This window comes from Canis lupus, chromosome 2 (genome assembly GCF_011100685.1).
Source record: "Canis lupus familiaris isolate Mischka breed German Shepherd chromosome 2, alternate assembly UU_Cfam_GSD_1.0, whole genome shotgun sequence".
NCBI lineage: Eukaryota > Metazoa > Chordata > Mammalia > Carnivora > Canidae > Canis > Canis lupus.
The window spans coordinates 18,051,152-18,068,926 of NC_049223.1; the positions used below are offsets into that span (position 1 = coordinate 18,051,152).

Genomic DNA, 17,775 nt, shown 5'->3' on the forward strand with positions numbered 1-17,775 from the left:
CACTTTCCCTAAGAAGCCTTCTTGGCCCTCTTTTCTGACTCAACCAATCCCTTTCCTCTCCTCTTTAAGCACTTTTATAGACTTCTCTTCAACCTTTCTGATCTTGTCTCTCTTAGTTACTTGTAGAAATCTCTATTTCTTCTACTAGGAAGTTTGCTGGCTGACTAGATAAGTGGATGGAGGATGGATGGGTCACAGACCATCAGAGAAGGCTCATTTTAAGAATATTTTGGCAACTCCATCACCACTCTTAGTTCTGTGACCCCACCCCCACCCCAGTTCTCTGCTAACCTGCCTTTTTCTTTTATGGAACACAGAGAATTGACTGCAGTGAAATTCTTCACATAACTTTAGGACTGATAACTCTAGAATGGCTTGCCACAGAAAATAAAAAGTATCCTCATCATCTAGGAACTATGCCTCTGATCTGGTTTCTTAATTTCCATGGCACAGCTATAATTATGACACTAGAGAGAAACAAGTTAATAAAAAAGGCTTAGATGTAGAATCTAAGTTTAACATTCAAAAGCAGAATTAAAGTTAATATAAGTTATATAAATCTTAGTTTGATTTCTGACACATATCACTAGCTTGCTAGATCCTTGAAGGCATTGGATCCTGCAAGACTGGATCTAATTCACATTAGCATCACTCACATTGCCTGGCTCAGCGTCTTGCAGTTATATGTAAGACATAAATAAAGAAATAAAACTTATTTTAATTGATTAATATAATTAATTTAAATTTAAATACATTTTATAGTATATAATTTGATTTATTTAATAAATTGATTTAAATTAAGTTTATTTAAAATAGATTCATGTAAAAGATTTTATGTAAATATTCAACGGAATGAACAGAAAGAGAATCATGCTTAATCACAATTTATCAATCATGTCAAGTCACACATGTTTCCAGTATCTTACCAAGTTACTGTTCAGGGCGATCCACACAGGTTCATTAAATCTTTGCATTTGCATCCATACAAATGCATTGCTATAGGGATCTAGAATGCTAGCAATAAGGGAAGTGTGAAGCTTGCAATACTTCTCTGCTTCATGCCACTCTAACTTTAATCTCACGAGTGAATAATTACTTTCCCCATATTTAATAAAGCCATCTGTTGGAATTGTTGTTGGAGAATTAGGCAAGGAAGAGTCTGGAATAAAAGATTTGTTTTTATTAGCATTATCAATGAACATTACTTTGAGTGTTAATGGTACATTATATCTATTACCATATCTCATATATTATAAAAATAATAAGGGTAGCATAAATCTAAACCATCAGGTGCTAAAAATATTTCCATGAGTCATTTCATACCAAACACCAAAAAAAGCTCTGTTTTTTTAACCAGTATGTCTGGTTGAATGAAATAATTTCCAAACTGTATTTAGATCATCAATATAGATATGTAATCAAGTTTCTAAACTATATAAAAAAAAAAAAACCCCAAAAGGCTTGCAAATTCAATGAGATCTAGTATCTGAATGAAAGAAACAACACAGTTTAATTCCATCAATTAAAAATATCTATCATCCTGTCATTACTAATCTTTAGTTTTACCATCTTGGGCATATTTCAAGGTTATCAACCATCTTCTTCCCCCTCCTCCATCTGTTGCACCCAATGCATGAATTTGCATCTATTTGTATCTATTTGACTCAACCTGTTCATAAAGTACCTTGAAGAGACTGCTTTAAGTTCTGGCATGAGGCCAGATACCAGCCCTGGATTCATTCAACCTTTATTCCAGCATAAGTCTTTTCTCCTACTGATGATTGTCAATGCCTTTCATCCTGTACCCTCATATCTCAACCAAACTGACTCAGGGACCAGAGTCACTTTGACTTTCTGAACTCTTCCTCAGTCTTCTAGCATGGGTTTCTAAAGGCTGTTTGGGCCCACCCATTCTTTGTGACACTGTCAAGAACCCCCCCCCAAAAAAAGACCTTCTTTCTGGGCCCCTTAATAGATGGCCTAGGGTGAGAGGTTAGCAAATGACAACCATAAGGTGAAATCTGTTGTCTGTTTTTGTAGCCAATGAGCCAAGAATGGCTGGACAAAAAAAAAAAAAAAAATTCAAAGAAGATTTTGTGACATGTCAACATTGTATGAAATTCAAATTTGTGTCCATAAATTGAGTTTTATTGGAACACAGCCACGGTCACTTATTTAATGTTGTCTGTGATTGCCTAGTATCACAGCAGAGTTGAGTAGTTGCAACAGAGAATGTACATTTACAGCCTAAAATATTTATAATGTGTCTCTCTACAAAAAAAAAAAAAAAAAAAAAAAAAAAAATTTGCCAATCCCTAGTCTAGGATTCTAGATGTCCTTGCCTACCAATTTTGTCTTGGCTAATTCTCAGACATGCTCCACTATATACGGACCTAATCTACCATCTGCCTTGTTCTGTCACTGTACAATGCCAAACCTGGTTTTGATTATGCCTAGTATGGTAATGACTTTATTTTGGCCGGGGCAGCTTCCCCTTTCTTTTGCTGTTGCTGCCACCTTGTGTTGGTAGAAGAATATCATTAAACCAAGAGACCCAGACCAGCACCCTTCCAATGGTACAGCCTGTAGAGACTGAATAACCACCATTTCCCAGCTTGGGGAGCTCTGAATTTGTCTTAATACCACTGGAAAATTTGGGGAGCACTAAAAGTGGCAGAGGAGGCTTGACGTAAAGCTTAAAAGTTTCTTGGAAGGCTATATGCAATTAGGAAACAGCTCATCTGTCCAATTTGCTTGTTTATTAAAACATTCATAAACCAATTATAATGAAAAACTAAACTAAAATACTGGGAGGTTTTTTTCAGGTGGTTTGATCATGGGTACTTTTTTCCTTCGTGCTTTTCTGCACTTTCAGAAATGTCAACAAAGAACAGGTGTTATATATTTTTTAAATGATGGGTTTTATATTCATTGATATGAATAAAAACATGAATGAGTATGTGAATATGGTTACCAATATTTATTTTTTAATAAGTTTTGATGAGTGGCAAATTTCTATCACTTATGGTAAGAGAAAGATTTTCAAAAAGCTTGTAAGTCACTATTCAGTCCTGGAAGGATACTTCTTCCTTTCCTCAAAACAGAGGCACAGATGGCATGTTTGGCATTTCTGGTGGCCTGAGATTCTGGTGCCATAGGACATAGCATAGAGGGAGAAGCAACACGTCCTGTACATAAATTAATGAATTAATGAAATTAATTCTGAATTAATGAAAGTTTAGAATTTCTACAGTACTTTTTAATCATCCAAAAATATCTTGTGATTTCCACTCATTGTTATGAGTTGACTTAGTTCCCTGACTCCCACGAGAATATAGAAAAATCAGTTTGATGCAGAAGAACAAGTACCTTCCAATTCCCACTCTAAGAACTGTGCTCAGGATGAGAGAAGCCCACCCCACCCTACCTCCTCCTCTCTAAACCACCTTTTAATTTCTGGCTCTTTTTGTACAGGAAGACATTTGTATTCTTCTTTCACTGGAGGCTAAAGTACAAACATAATCTTGACTCAGTAACTATGCACATTTTCTGTTTTATTTTTCTGTAACTATAGGGCTTCCCTAAGATACGAAAGAAACATAAATCAGATATCTAGGGATACAGAGTTGGCTTAGTCAGTAGAACATGCAATTCTTGATCTCTGGGTTGTGAATTCGAGCCCCGATGTTGGGTAGAGAGATGACCTAAAATCTTAAAAAAAAAAAAAAAAGATATCTACATTTTTAAAGGCAGAGAGTACAGAACCAATGGAGCATATATAATGTTCTGTGCCAATGGTTCTCAAATTATGCAAGCAGAACTGTAATATTCTTACTGTGACATTTTTTAAATGGTGTACCATCCTAAACTTCTAATGAGGCTAGAAAAAGTTCCAACCTCAAGTGTAAACTGCACAAAATGTTTGTAACGGATGAGGCGGTACACCCAGGACAAGGTCATAGGTGTCGCCCTTTTTTCTGTTATAGACACACATGGAATGAGGTGAGAAACAACGTGCAAGGCAATGGCCATTCTTTAAATAAAACTTTATGTTTTTAGAGCAGTTCAAGGTCTACAGCAAAATTGAGAAGGTCGTTTTTTTAGACTGTTAAATAACCTCAGCTCTTTGGGACGGCGAGGTTCAGTACAGCTTACCAGGAAGTGTCTGGCAAATGTAGCCCCGCTTGCTGTCACACGTGTCATCCATCCATTTTCCTGCATCTCTTGACTTCCCTCCAATAATAACAACACAGTCAGCCTGTACATTTGTGGAGAAAGGGCGGGGGGAGCAGCGTGAATCAACAATTGTTTAAATAAATTAATAAGCCAAAAAAAAAATCCCTCATTCCCAACCACCAAATTTAAAGACATCATCCTAATTCATTGACAGTTCTGGCCAATTCACCCTTACTTTCCACGCAACTGCTCACACTTTCTATGTGGATCTCTCACAATGAACTCTTGCTATTGTTTTTAAAGATTTTATTTATTTATTTGAGAGAGAAAAAGAGAGTGAGGGAGCATAAGCCACAGGGAAAGGCATAGGAGAGGGAAAAGCAGTCTCCCCACTGAGCAAGGACCCCTATGTGGGGGCTCAATCCCAGGACCCTGAGATCATGACCTGAGCCAAAGGCAGATGCTTAACTGACTGAGCCACCCAGGCACCCCTGAACTCTTGCTGTTCTTAATCAAAAGTCAGATAGATTTGGATAATTTTAGAGACAGGTTGGAGAAACTTTGCCATCAGAAATTACATTAATCCCTATCAAAATTTAGCAATCAAATGTTAGAATACAATGTCTTCTCCATCTTAATTCTCATGATTCAAACCCCCAAACAGGTATCCTACTGTTAAAGGGAAATAAATATAATCTATACTTTTTATTGCTAATTTAATTCATAAAATATCATTATGGATTCAGACCAAATTGTTGGCATGTAGCTAGAAAGCTTCCCATCTTATTTGCAATCTTACAGGGAAGTATGCCAGGCTGCAAAGAGTTTTCTATTTTTTGTTGTGAATATGTTTGCAATATCAAGCTTCCATAGGATAGTCTGAGCCAAAGCAAATAAAAAAGTCATAAGATCTGCACCTGCCAAAGTTTTCATCCAGTGTTTCAGATGAAGATTTTGATTTATTACATGTTGGGCTTCTTTAACCTATCAGTTCTAATAATTATATTTCACACCTATAATATCTGGCATTGTTCTAAATACCATCTATGTATTAATTCCTATAAACTCACATCCATCCGATGTGGTTGGTATTATGAGTATGCCCATTTCATAGCTGAGAGCTCTGAGGCACAGGTTAATAGAGGCACAGGTTAACTTGCCCAAGGTTGTACAGCTAATAAATAATAGCTAGGATTCAAACTCCAGGCATTCAAGCTCCTAGCACAGGCCTTAGTCACTGCACTACCCAGCTTCTCAACAAGTGAGGAATGCAAAGCATGCTATGAGCAGGAGTGGCCCCCCAGGAAGGGTTTCTTGTTGATAAAGAGCCACAAAGGAAGGAAGATTGGGTGTTTTCTTGACTGGATAGAACGACTGGAACTTCTCTACCATGCAGTAATGAAGAGCTAAACCAACATACCAATGATGTAGAGCAGAAAGATGGAAAGAACCCCAGTTATTAGTTATTAGTTACCCCCTAATCCCTGATCCATAGCTACCACTGCTTGCAATGCTGCACCAACTGCCTTTGTGACCTCCATGCCTCTAGCCTCATTATCCTATGAACCTCAACCCCCAGGAACTCCTGATCCTGCATTTACATGCTCCACTCATTCCCATCTTCCTTCTTAGCTTTTCTTATCTTCCATTACCCTGGCTTACACCCTACGCTCTACTTCAGAAAACCTGTACAGAACAAGTATGTTTCCACTACAAAAGACATATGAAAAGCTCTCTCACACTCTCTTTATCACACCGTGTTTAATCCTCTTCATTTTTCAAGTCCTAGAAATTGTAACAACACAGTATGTGTGTTTTGATTACATTTTTGTGAGATAAACTTTATATTTTTCACATACGAAGAACAAGTCTACAAATAAATTCAACAAAAAATTGTTTTTTCCTGGATGATGAGATTACAGATTTTGCTTTTATTGTTTTTGCTTGTCTTTATGTTCTCAAAACAAATGAACAAACAAAAACCACTTGAGCAATAATTTTTACACAAAATTCATGTCTCATCCAGAAATTTTTCTAAGCAAACCTTGCCTCATTCCATTCTGCTTGAATTTCTTCACTAAGTTTTTAGCCTTCGTGAATGTAATGAAGATTCAAACAATTTCTCCACAGAAAATCACCAACCCATCACCTAAATGTATCTGCCCTACACAGAGCTAACCCAATTAGTTATTGTAAAGGCACCATTGTGATCAGATAATTTTTCTGCTCTAACCTTTTCTTGCTGCCTATCTGACAAAGTCCAATTTAAATGGGGCATTTAAATTTCTCTAAATTCTGCATCAACCTTTCAAAGTTTACTCCTACTTCCTTTCTGTATAAAAGCCTTGTTATATCCAAAGTCATGTACTCCTGCCCAGCCCTACCTGGTGTCTTTTTCCTGAAGACTTTATTCACCTTGCCCAGTTAGCATGGCCTTCCCCACCCCGCACACCCGATCATTGTTTTAAACCTCTTGAGAGATCACTCTATCCCACAGTAAGCTTCTTTCCTCCTAACTACTACAGGGCTTTATAACTGATCCCGCCATCACGCCCTTGCATTTCTCACCATCTTCTTTCCCGTGGAAGACTTGTAGTCTAACAAAAGTGTGGGCTTCTTTAAGACAAGAACAAAATCTTTTGTTTCTTCATGTTTTTCCTCAATGCCTAGTGCGGTGTTTAACACTGATGGGTTGACTGTCCAATGATACAAGATTAAAAGTACTAAAATAAAGAAACAATTATCTGTCTCTTAGGTTAATATATGAGAGCAGCGAGCACAGTGGCACACAGTAAGTGCTCTACAAGTAGTAACTCAATCATGATAATTTCTATCTTTAGAAGTAGTAGTAGCTGGGCATCTGGGTGGCTCAGTGGTTGAGCGTCTGCCTTCGGCTCAGGTCCTGATCCTGGGGTCCTAGCATTGAGTCCCACGTCGGGCTCCCCACAGGAAGCCTGCTTCGCCTTCTGCCTATGTCTCTGCCTATTTCTGTGTCTCTCATGAATAAATAAATAAGAATCTTTTTTAAAAAAAAAAAGTAGCAGTAGCTGCCAGACGTAAACCCCTAATGATACAAGCTTCAAGAGTTTAGAGGCAGTTGATACAGCTAAAATTGATAACTCTGGGTTCAAGTGTACATACTGACTGCAACATAGGCCCAGATTGGAGCTGGCTTTCCCATCCATTGAGGCCGCCACCACCTACCCCACAAGCTGAAGAGTCCATAACTGAATTTACACCCCTTCCCTCGAGGTTGGCTCAATCTAAAACACTTAAGATCCGCAAGAATGAACCAGATCAAGGAGAACTCTGGTAGATTTTTCACAGATTAATCACTAATATGATGACTCTAAGTAGGCTGACGGTGCATGGAGAGGTGACCTGAAACTGATATTTACATCTTCATAGGAAAGACTGCTCCTTCTTCCACCAGGGTAACCTTTCCCCCAGTTTGTAAAATGAACTCCTCGCCCATCCGTCCAAAGGAATGTGTGCTCTGAATTCACATCATTCAGCCCAATCCAGGCATTAAAAGTGGAGTCCTTCATATGATAGGTAAGAAATGCTGAAAGAAAGTTCCACAGGGTAATTTTAAACTTTGGTGGGGGAGGGGAGGAAGATACTCAAACTACGGAAAATATTCAAAATACGTAATTTTAAAACATTGAGTACATGATTCATGTCTTTATTATGATTTCAAAGCACTTACCATGAAAACAAACACATTCTAACCTAACATCACGTTATCACTTCACTTTGTACTTTGGAAAGTTTCGTATAATAAAAGTCTGGGTATTTATCCGGGCCGCTGCAGATAGTTGTGCAGGCCGTGCCCTGCCCAAGGGCAGTGGGGAACTGGGACAGGGTGGCTGAAATCCATCCCAGGCCCTGTGCTCCATTTCATACAGCCCAATCTGGGTTGTGGCTGCCTGCCATCCTGCAGGAAGAGGCACTGTTTCTAATTCATACGCAGTCATCCCATGAGTTTGCAGGTGTCCTGATTCTTTAAATAAGACAATCTGATTATAATAATGAGGGGGCAAACAGGGTGCTTCATCCAGAAAACTTCTAAAAATGAAACCTACTTGTCAAAACAAGAAGCATTAGGCTGTCACATTATCACTACTTTGGATTTCCAAACCAAAAGAGCCACCCAATTAGAACTTCTCCCGGGGAGCAACTGTCAGGGGTTGGTGGCCGTCCACCAGGTGTGCTTGGACCAAGGGGGCATCATGATGCTAAGCACTCCCCTCAGTAGGAGAGAAGATTTGGAAAAATGCACAGAATGTAGAACAAGTGTGGCCTCTTGCTTCCTTGCCAGTTCTGCACAGAGAGGTTGGTGGCAAATATTCAGATGCTGTAAGGGGCTTAAGTGAAGACATGCCCCATCCCCTGTCCATTTGCCCTTCTGCACGCCTCCCACACCACACGCTGCCTTCCATGGCTAGTGACCTCATCTGCCAGCAGCCACGGACACCTAGGTGAATGAACATCAACTCTACAGAATATTTTCCAAACATGCTTAAATCCGACTCCCAAATGCAAATAGGATACTGAATGACTAAGCATTTGGGTTATTAAAAAGAAAATGCAAAATAGAAAGAAGCCTGAAGAGATACAATTATCTGTTTATTCATGAACAAACATTCCACAGAAGGGTCACTGTTACGTGTTTATTCTCCTGCCAGACTAGCAGACGCAGTGACCACTGTGCTCAGGGATTTGCTTATTTCTCAATCAAAGGTGAAAAAAATAAATAAATAAAAATTAAAATTAAAAAAACAAATTCTTTCAACATTTTTTAGAGCGAGAAGAACACAGCTAGATATTTATTTTGGTTTTGTTTTATTTCCTAAATAAGATCAGAACTTTCCCCATCCCCAACTTGAGATGAATGTGGAAAAGCACTACCTGCCAGGATTTCAGCACTGACTTTGTTTCTGCCAACAACCACAATAAGAATTCAACAACGTGTGTCTGTTTTGCCAGGAATAATGTTATTTTATCTGAAAATTGTTTCCTTCTGCACATCTCTATTACCCAGGTTCTAATTTTGTGATGCCAGGAATCAGCACTTTGTGGTTAAGAGAAGAAATCAATTATTATGTTTCTCTGCTGGGTAGCTAGGTCCAAAATGTGGTAGGCCAGTTAGAGAAATATGAATATTATATTCTTAAAACGTTTCTATTGTGTGCTATGGTTTGACCCTTCTCTTTCAATGTCTGGCAAGCTGCTGAACTTGACAAAGGCTCTCAGTGAAACTTTGTTTGATTTATTGTATCATGTGTTCCAAGAGAGCACATGGCGGCATTTACAGAGTAAACATTTGAGACAGTGCCACAGAGGGTTTTCCTGTGTCTTTCTTCTTTTGTATATTTTGTACCATGTTTTCTAGTAAATGATTCTGGAAGTCAAAGAATCTCAGAACCAAAAGGGAACTTAGAAATTATGCAGTTCCTCAGCTCCCCCTTAACATCTCACATAAACTCATTCGTACAAACACTCGTTGTAGATCTTTCGTGCTTTGTACCAGTCAGCATGTGTGACTCTATGACATCCCGTTGAGAACTTCCCAGTGTAAGCATTTCACAGCCCCGTAGAGAGCTCACAGAACAACTTATTTAATCAGTTCTAATTGTTAGAATGGCTTCCCAATTTTGAGCCTAAACCTATTTCTTTGCAACTGCCATCCCTTGCTTCCTTCTGGAACTATACAGGTTTACATCTTCTCTTTTCAAAGCCCACAGCCTCTCTTTCTGGGGCTGTGAAAGCTGAGGTTCCTTCAAACAAGCCTCACTCAATGCCTGCTGTGGCTTCCAAAACTTCCATGAATTTAGTTACTTCATCTGGCTGGTCTGTAGGTGGGCAGCATCCTTCTTAAAATGACAGGTCAATAATATACTGTAAAATCTATTTCAGGTAAGGTGGCCATGAAAAGACCATTGCCAAATTGGTCAACTATCTTTCTCTTGACAGTATAATAAATTTTCCAATCTGTTCTATAGATATGGTGAGTTTTCTCCTTCAATATTTTCTTCAAAGCTCTGGTTTATCCTTACATTTTATGGGGGGGGGGTGTCTCCATTTGCTCAAAGTTCATATTTAAAAATTAGTTTTATTGCATTTTAAGGTATGTGATCAACCAGTTAGAGGCACAATAAATGGAAAACAAACAATTTTTCCGTTTTACTTCTAGAACTACTCTACTTCTTTGACTGCTTGTAGGGTGAGGATAACCTGCTTCACACAGTTGTCCTAACAATGAAAAGGGACTTTTTCAATCGGAGAAGGATAAACATTATATGTTCTCATTCATTTGGGGAATATAAATAATAGTGAAAGGGAATAGAAGGGAAGGGAGAAGAAATGGGTAGGAAATATCAGAAAGGGAGACAGAACATAAAGACTCCTAACTCTGGGAAATGAACTAGGGGTGGTGGAAGGGGAGGAGGGCGGGTGGTGGGGGTGAATGGGTGACAGGCACTGAGGGGGGCACGGGATGAGCACTGGGTGTTATTCTGTATGTTGGCAAATTGAACACCAATAAAAAATAAATTTATTATTAAAAAATAAAAATAAAAAAAAATAAAAGAGATACCACCTCACACCAGAGAGAGTGGTGAAAATTAACAAGACAGGAAACAACAAATTTTGGAGAGGATGTGGAGAAAGGGGAACCCTCCTGCACTCTTGGTGGGAATGTGAACTGGTGCAGCCACTCTGGAAAACTGTGTGGAGGTTCCTCAAAGAGTTAAAAATAGAGCTACCCTATGACTGAGCAATTGCACTACTGGGGATTCAACCAAAAGATACAGATGCAGTGAAAGGGCAGGACACCTGCACCCTGATGTTTATAGCAGCAATGTCCTCAATAGCCAAACTGTGGAAGGAGCCTCGGTGTCCATAGAAATATGGAAAAAGAAGCTGTGGTCTATGTATACAATGGAATATTACTCAGCCATCAGAAATGACACCCACCATTGGGTTCAATGTGGATGAAACTGGAGGGTATTATGCTGAGTGAAGCAAGTCAATCAGAGAAGGACAAACATTATATGGTCGCATTCATATGAGGAATATAAATAATAGTGAAAGGGAATAAAGGGCAAAGGAGACAAAATGAGTGGGAAATATCAGTGAGGGAGACAGAACATGAGAGACTCCTAACTCTGGGAAACGAACAAGGGGTAGTGGAAAGGGAGGTGGGTGGGGGGTTGGGGTGACTGGGTGACGGGCATTGAGGGGGGCACTTGATGGGATGAGCACGCACTGGATGTTATGCTATGTTGGCAAATCAAACTCCAATAAAAAATATGCAAAATAGAAAAAAAAAAAGAAAAAAAAAAGGGACTTTTGTGTTAAATGCCCAGCACAGTGCCTACAACTGAATAAAATAGTTCTCCACGTGTGTTTGGGTTTTCTTCCCTGCCTAATGTTTACTCTGGAAAACCAAAATATCATTTACTATCAGCAGGAGAAAAGAATTACATATTTAAGGGCATCACTGATTATACAATGGTTGCATACCTTGTTCTTTCTCATTGTGGATTGATACCAGATTTCCCCCAAATCCTATGCAAGCTTTTCGCGCCTCTTGCCAATTTTTTCTTTCTTCTTCAACAAATCCAAAGATTTTGAAACACTTGGATGAAAGAAAAAAAAAAAAGGAACTAAGTAAAGATAATAGTGTTTGCTTTAAAGAAATTAAAATTCTTCATGAAGATTATAGCTAAATATAATTTTTTTTCCAACCAAACAGAGATCCAAAAGGCTAAGTTAGTTTTATCACCCACAAACTTCCTTTGCAAAGTTGTTTTCTTCCTCAGAACAAAGGACACATCCATTTGGAGAGTATCTTCAAGTATACTCTCAATTTCCATAGAGAACTTGAAATAGCAACCTCTATCCTTGCCTAAAATTTTCTAAAGTCACTAGAGAAGCAAAAGTTACCACCATACTGAAAGATTCGCATTGTCAATCCACACACTGATCAATGCCACAACTACAACTAATTTTTTTAGTACCTTGTTATTGTAAAAATGCCAGCCCTCCTTACAACCTCCTGGGACAGAAGGCACTGTAGGAACAACTGTGGCATTGATGCTGCTGTTGTGTCTCTGGCAAATGAAGGCATTTGGATAACCACAATTAATGTCATTCCAAAACCCTGGCAAAGAACAAAATAGCTAAGTTAGACTTACATATTTGCATTTAAAAACACTCTTTTTTTAAAAAATGCATTTTTTTATAGATTTTATTTATTTATTCATGAGAGACACAGAGAGAGAGGCAGAGATACAGGCAGAGGAAGAGGCAGGCTCCCTGTGGGGAGCCCAATGTGGGACTCAATCCCAGGACTCTGAGATCACAACCTGAGCCAAAGGCAGATGCTCAACCACTGAGCCACCCAGGTGCCCCAGTGCATTTATGTTTTATAAGGAGTCTCAGAAAATGGATTAGACTACAACCATCATTTTTACACAAGTAACTAGAAAGATCCATGCCATATTCTTTTGTTCTTTCACTTAAACTGATAATAGTTCAACTTTATAGATAGCTTCCTATGAGCCCAGAATAAACTTAGTGTTGCAGATGTATTATCTATATCACTATTAAGAACTAATAATAGTAATCTAATAATATCTAAACTTATATATACGAAGCATTTGTTTAGTGTTTTAGATATATTACATCTTTAATCTTCTCAACAATAGGTAAATTCTATCATTATTCTCATTTTACAGATAAAGATGTGGAGAGAGAGAAGGGAGATAGATAAACATTCTGGATATTTTGCTCAAATCAAAACATAAAGAAATGTTTCATAAAATGAGAAACGACACAATTGTGTCATGTATTAGAGCAAATGTTAAGCATCCATTCTCACAAACAGTTAACACTGCTGAAATTAAACTTCTTTATTTTCTCTGCTTTTCTTGCCTGATTTAAGTGCACGACTTGCTACTTTTAGCCTAGGGATGTAGCAGATGACACATCATACGACAAGGCAAATTCACGAAGATTTTTATATTGTCTACCTGAATTTGAATACATGGTCACGCAGTTTTCATCGTCATTTGCAAAATTAGGTTCACCTGTGGCCCAAGCCACGTAATCTACTTTGCTTCCATCCATCCAACTGGAAAAGAAAATTCAGGCATTTAGCAGTAATAATACAAACATTAGGATAACTGGCTGCAGTTTGGTGTGGGAAACAGATTAGTCAATGAAGATGAAGAGAGTATGGAATTTTAAGCAAACAGAAGAGAGGAGTCTACAGAGACTAGCAGGAAAAAGCCCAAGAAGTTGCTGCTTCCCGTGGCACTGGGCTCCTCTGCAGCAACCTGATGCCTTGGCTAGTCTGTCTTCTTTTCCTTCCCTGGAAGAAGCTACCTTTAGTCTTGAAGTGAGAGAGATAATGGAGATCCCAGTTTCTCTGGAAGTGGGTCAGAAGCAAACAGCCTCTCACAGTACTTATTAGACATGATTCCTACAAAACAAAACCACCCATAGAGAGAGACCAAGAATTCAGAGTTTCTCATTAAGCCCATACTCTGATTTTTATGTTTATTCTAGGTTTCTCCTAAGGTATGTGGGTCAATACTTATTTTCATAAATTATAGAAATTCAGAGACTGTTAGCTGGAAAGAGAGCAAGAGATCATCAAATTCAACCCTCTTATTTTAGAGATGATTAAAATGGGTGCTTGTCCAAAGAAGCATCAAACATTTCTGATCTTTAAAAATAATGAGTGTGAGTTTTGTTCTCTATTGCTCAAAAATGGCAATTAATGGTCAAGCGGAACATATGTGGCTAAAACATCCGTGCCTGAGCCAGGAAGACATATCTGCTCTTCAAGCTTAGGAGAACATTGTATTAATGAACAAGGAAAGAAACCCCAAAAATGTACTAATTTCCTCCCTCCCACAGCTTTTCCTGGCCCCTGTATCTAATGGAAAACAGTACAGTCATTCCTTTGAAGGGAAAGCATTTCGTGCAGTTGAAAGGGGATTTCAAAGTAGTGCTGTGAAAGCAGTAAGTGGGGCATCTTAAAGGCCCCTTTAATCCTGTGCACCAAGGATGGTCTAAATGGGAATCATAATTTTTAAAATAAGTTCAGTATTCATATATGTATAATATATCTTCTTCGTAGATCATTGGCTAACATGTGACAAAACCCTAAAACAAAGACAGGTGGAGTTTTGCAAGATTAAATCAGACTTTGAGTTATCTGTTTGAGAATTATGATGCTGAAAATATGAAACAGGATTTTTAAAAATTCCTTTTGTTTTTTTAAAGACGCATTTTAGATTGAGAATTCAGTAGGATTTTTAAAAATGTATTCAGCAAAACTAAAGTCTTAAAAATAACTCTTAGATATTTATCAGATTAGTCTCTGAAGCAAAGTTGTTTTATTTTGATGTACTTACATAAACTTTTTATCCAAGCTGATCATTAAGCCAATAAAATATGCTGGCTGTGCATCATTCCTGTTTACCTAAAGGATGGAAGTTTACATATAGTTCAATCCATACTTATATGATAGGAAAATTCTTTTTTTTAGAATATTTATTTATTTGTGAGAGAGAGGGCAAGTGGGGTGAGGGACAGATGGGGAGAGAAAGAGAATCTCAAGTAGACTTCATGCTGAGCACAGAGCTGGGGCTGACATGGGGCTGGATCTTAGGACCTCAAGATTATGACCGAAGCCAAAACTAAGGGTTGATGCTCAATCAACTGAACCACCCAGGCACCCCTATAATAAGAAAATTCTTAAACAAAATGTACTTATTAATGAGGCAGCCCATTTGGAACCTTTTCTAAGAACAGATTCATGCAGAGATTTTGTTGTAAAAGTTATGTTTTTCATAAAAATTAAAAGAAAAATATTGGGGTGCTTAGCTGGCTGAGTCAGAAGATCATGCAACTCTTTATCTTAGGATTGTCAGTTCAAGCCCCACATTGGGTGTAGAAACAAAGAAATAAGCTTTAAAAAAGAAAACTATGCACACTATATAAGAATGTGAAGTTATAAAACAAATACCTTAAATCATTCTCTATAATACCAAATGGCTACAGTAATTATTAGGTTGTTGGAAGATATTCTTGAAAACAAAGTAACCACATGGTATTTTGTTTCTGAAGAAAGACTTCATCCACATATATATTTGTGCAAATTAGGAAATATCCTCAAAATTTCAAACCAAAATATATCCACAAAGATGAAGGTAAGTCAGACTATACTCTAATCCCTTTGTCAGCAAATGAATTTTTATTTTTTCATTACGTTAACTTTATTTTTTTCTGCTCTCCCTCTTACCTCCCTTCTGATAAGCAACAAGGATGTCATGAAGATTTTTAAAAAGAAATACTAAGCCAAGTGCCTTTGGAAAAAAAAAACCCTATACTTTCTATGTTATGTGACAATTTCTGTACAACCAAGAAAGATTTTTTTAAAAGATTTACTTATTTATTCATTCATGATAGACAGAGAGAGAGAGAAAGAGAGAGAGGCAGAGACATAGGCAGAGGGAAAAACAGGCTTCATGCAGGGAGCCTGATGTGGGACTTGATCCCGGGTCTCCAGGATCACTCCCTGGGCTGAAGGCAGACGCTCAACTGCTGAGCCACCCAGGCATCCCAACCAAGAAAGATTTTTATGTGAATAATCAAGCTTTTTTTTTTTTTAATAATCAAGCTTTTAACCAACAATTTGGTCGAAATAAGATAGGTTTTTAAATAATCAACCTACACTGTACACAAAGAGTCCAGGATTGATATATAACAACGAGTTAAGAATTATGATATTTGAAAATCAAATTAGTGAACTCAAAGCCATCATGTGTAGGTCTTCACAAAGCCTCGACTAAAAGCTTTCTGGGTTCTGTGACTCTGCATTGAATATTTAAGCAATCAGGTCACTTGTTTCTGTTACGGCCACCACTTGCCTGTCCTCCTCTGGCATTCACATCTTCCCCAACCTTAGAAAATTCAAATACAGCACATAACTTGAAATTGCACCATGGGGTACCAATAGTAGGCATTATCTTTGCTTATCACATCACTGTTTCATTCTTAAATTAATCAAATTCTTACATATTTCCATAGAAACTTCTTTTTACTTTCACTTTGAATAGAAACAAGATCGCCAAAGTTCTTCTTGCAAAATTCTCTGGCTTTGTCCATGGTTTCCTTCTCTTTGCTAAAATAATACTGGTAGTCTTTGTAAATAACCCACCCATCTTCAGTGACTGGCGGATCTGAAAAATTAATGAAAAAGGGTGATGAATTTTACTTAGACAAATTCAAGAATCTGGTATGTGTGGTTCACAAAAGTGAAAAGGACAGAGTCGCTTTATCAGAGGTATCTGAAACTCTGAGAACCCAAATAAGCAAGATATTTAAGCCAAATACAGACTGCATTGCCTAAGGCCAGATATCCACCTTGCATCAACTCTGGAACTTTTTCTTCTCAATTAAGTTCCATGTATCATCATTGGGTAAAGGAACTCTTAGCGTTATTTTTATCAATAGGATCACAGAGCTGGCAGGAGTTACATACCTGCACCCATGATGTTCTGAGTTCAAGAAGTGGAAGCTGGGAGAAATCAGCTTTCATCTCAATATAACAAAGAGCCTGTAACAGATGGACTTGGGTGCTTCAGTGTATACCTGGAGAATCAAGGAATTCACATACCAGGAGGGCTCCTAAGCCTTCTTCCAAACCATGGTATTCTACAATTCTGTGCTATTGTAGGCTGAATAAGAGTCCCCAAAGATATCCATGTCCTAATCTCTGGAATCCATAAATGTTACCTTATGTAGAAAAAGATACTCTGTGCATGTGATTAATTTAAGGGTTTTGAGATGGGGGTGAGATTATCCTAGATTATCCAGCGGGCCCTAATATAATCACAAATATCCTTAAAGAGGGAGATCTGACTACAGAAGAAGAATAGAATGTGATAAATGAAGCAAGATGCTACAGTGCTGGTTTTGCAAGATGGAGAAGGGAGCCACCAACTAACAAGTGCAAGAAATGAAGTTCTAGAAGTTAATAAAGGCAAGGAATCAGATTCTCCCTTAGAGCCTCGGGAGGAAGCATGATCCTGCCAATTTTGACCCAGTGAAACAGAGTTCATATTTCTGAATAAGTGTGTGTTGCTTTAAGCCACGGGGTTTGTGGTAATTTGTTACAGGAACCATTGGAAACTAACACAGTACTAAAGAGGCGATCCAGCCCCTTGGATTTGATTCAAGTGGCCTTGAGATATTGTATTAAAACTCCTTGTGTTTGTGCATGTGAGCATCTAGAGGAAAAGGTCCAGACTTCCACAAGATTCTCAAAGATATTAAGAACTCTGCTCTTCCCAGGTTAAGTATGTCTCATAGAGAAAGGAAAGAGAAGAAAAAAAGGCTACCGATATGGAGTTCACAAAATATGAAAACACCTACTGTCTTGAGGAGCTGGCGTTGGCTCAGGTTTTGGTGTTTTTCCTGGAAAACAAAAGAAAATCAAATCATAAAGTATGCTGGAACTTCTGCAATCACATGTCCTTCTAATTTTACTATTTTCACTGGGTCAAAATAGCTAAAAAT

At 38.0% G+C, this 17,775-nt stretch overlaps 1 protein-coding gene across 5 annotated transcripts in view; it reads right to left on the minus strand.

Moving 5' to 3' along the window:
- The window catches only part of MRC1 (mannose receptor C-type 1), a 95,254-nt gene that overhangs the window by 12,677 nt on the left and 64,802 nt on the right, over positions 1-17,775 (minus strand). For all 5 annotated transcript variants that reach the window (XM_038529986.1, XM_038529985.1, XM_038529984.1 and 2 more), the window contains 9 exons: positions 17,632-17,673; positions 16,273-16,436; positions 14,607-14,674; positions 13,215-13,315; positions 12,201-12,343; positions 11,704-11,818; positions 7,575-7,741; positions 4,156-4,258; positions 927-1,159 (listed from right to left, as the gene is read on the minus strand). In XM_038529986.1, coding sequence (XP_038385914.1) covers positions 927-1,159; positions 4,156-4,258; positions 7,575-7,741; positions 11,704-11,818; positions 12,201-12,343; positions 13,215-13,315; positions 14,607-14,674; positions 16,273-16,436; positions 17,632-17,673 — 1,136 coding nt within the window. The remainder of the gene's footprint in view (positions 1-926; positions 1,160-4,155; positions 4,259-7,574; positions 7,742-11,703; positions 11,819-12,200; positions 12,344-13,214; positions 13,316-14,606; positions 14,675-16,272; positions 16,437-17,631; positions 17,674-17,775) is intronic.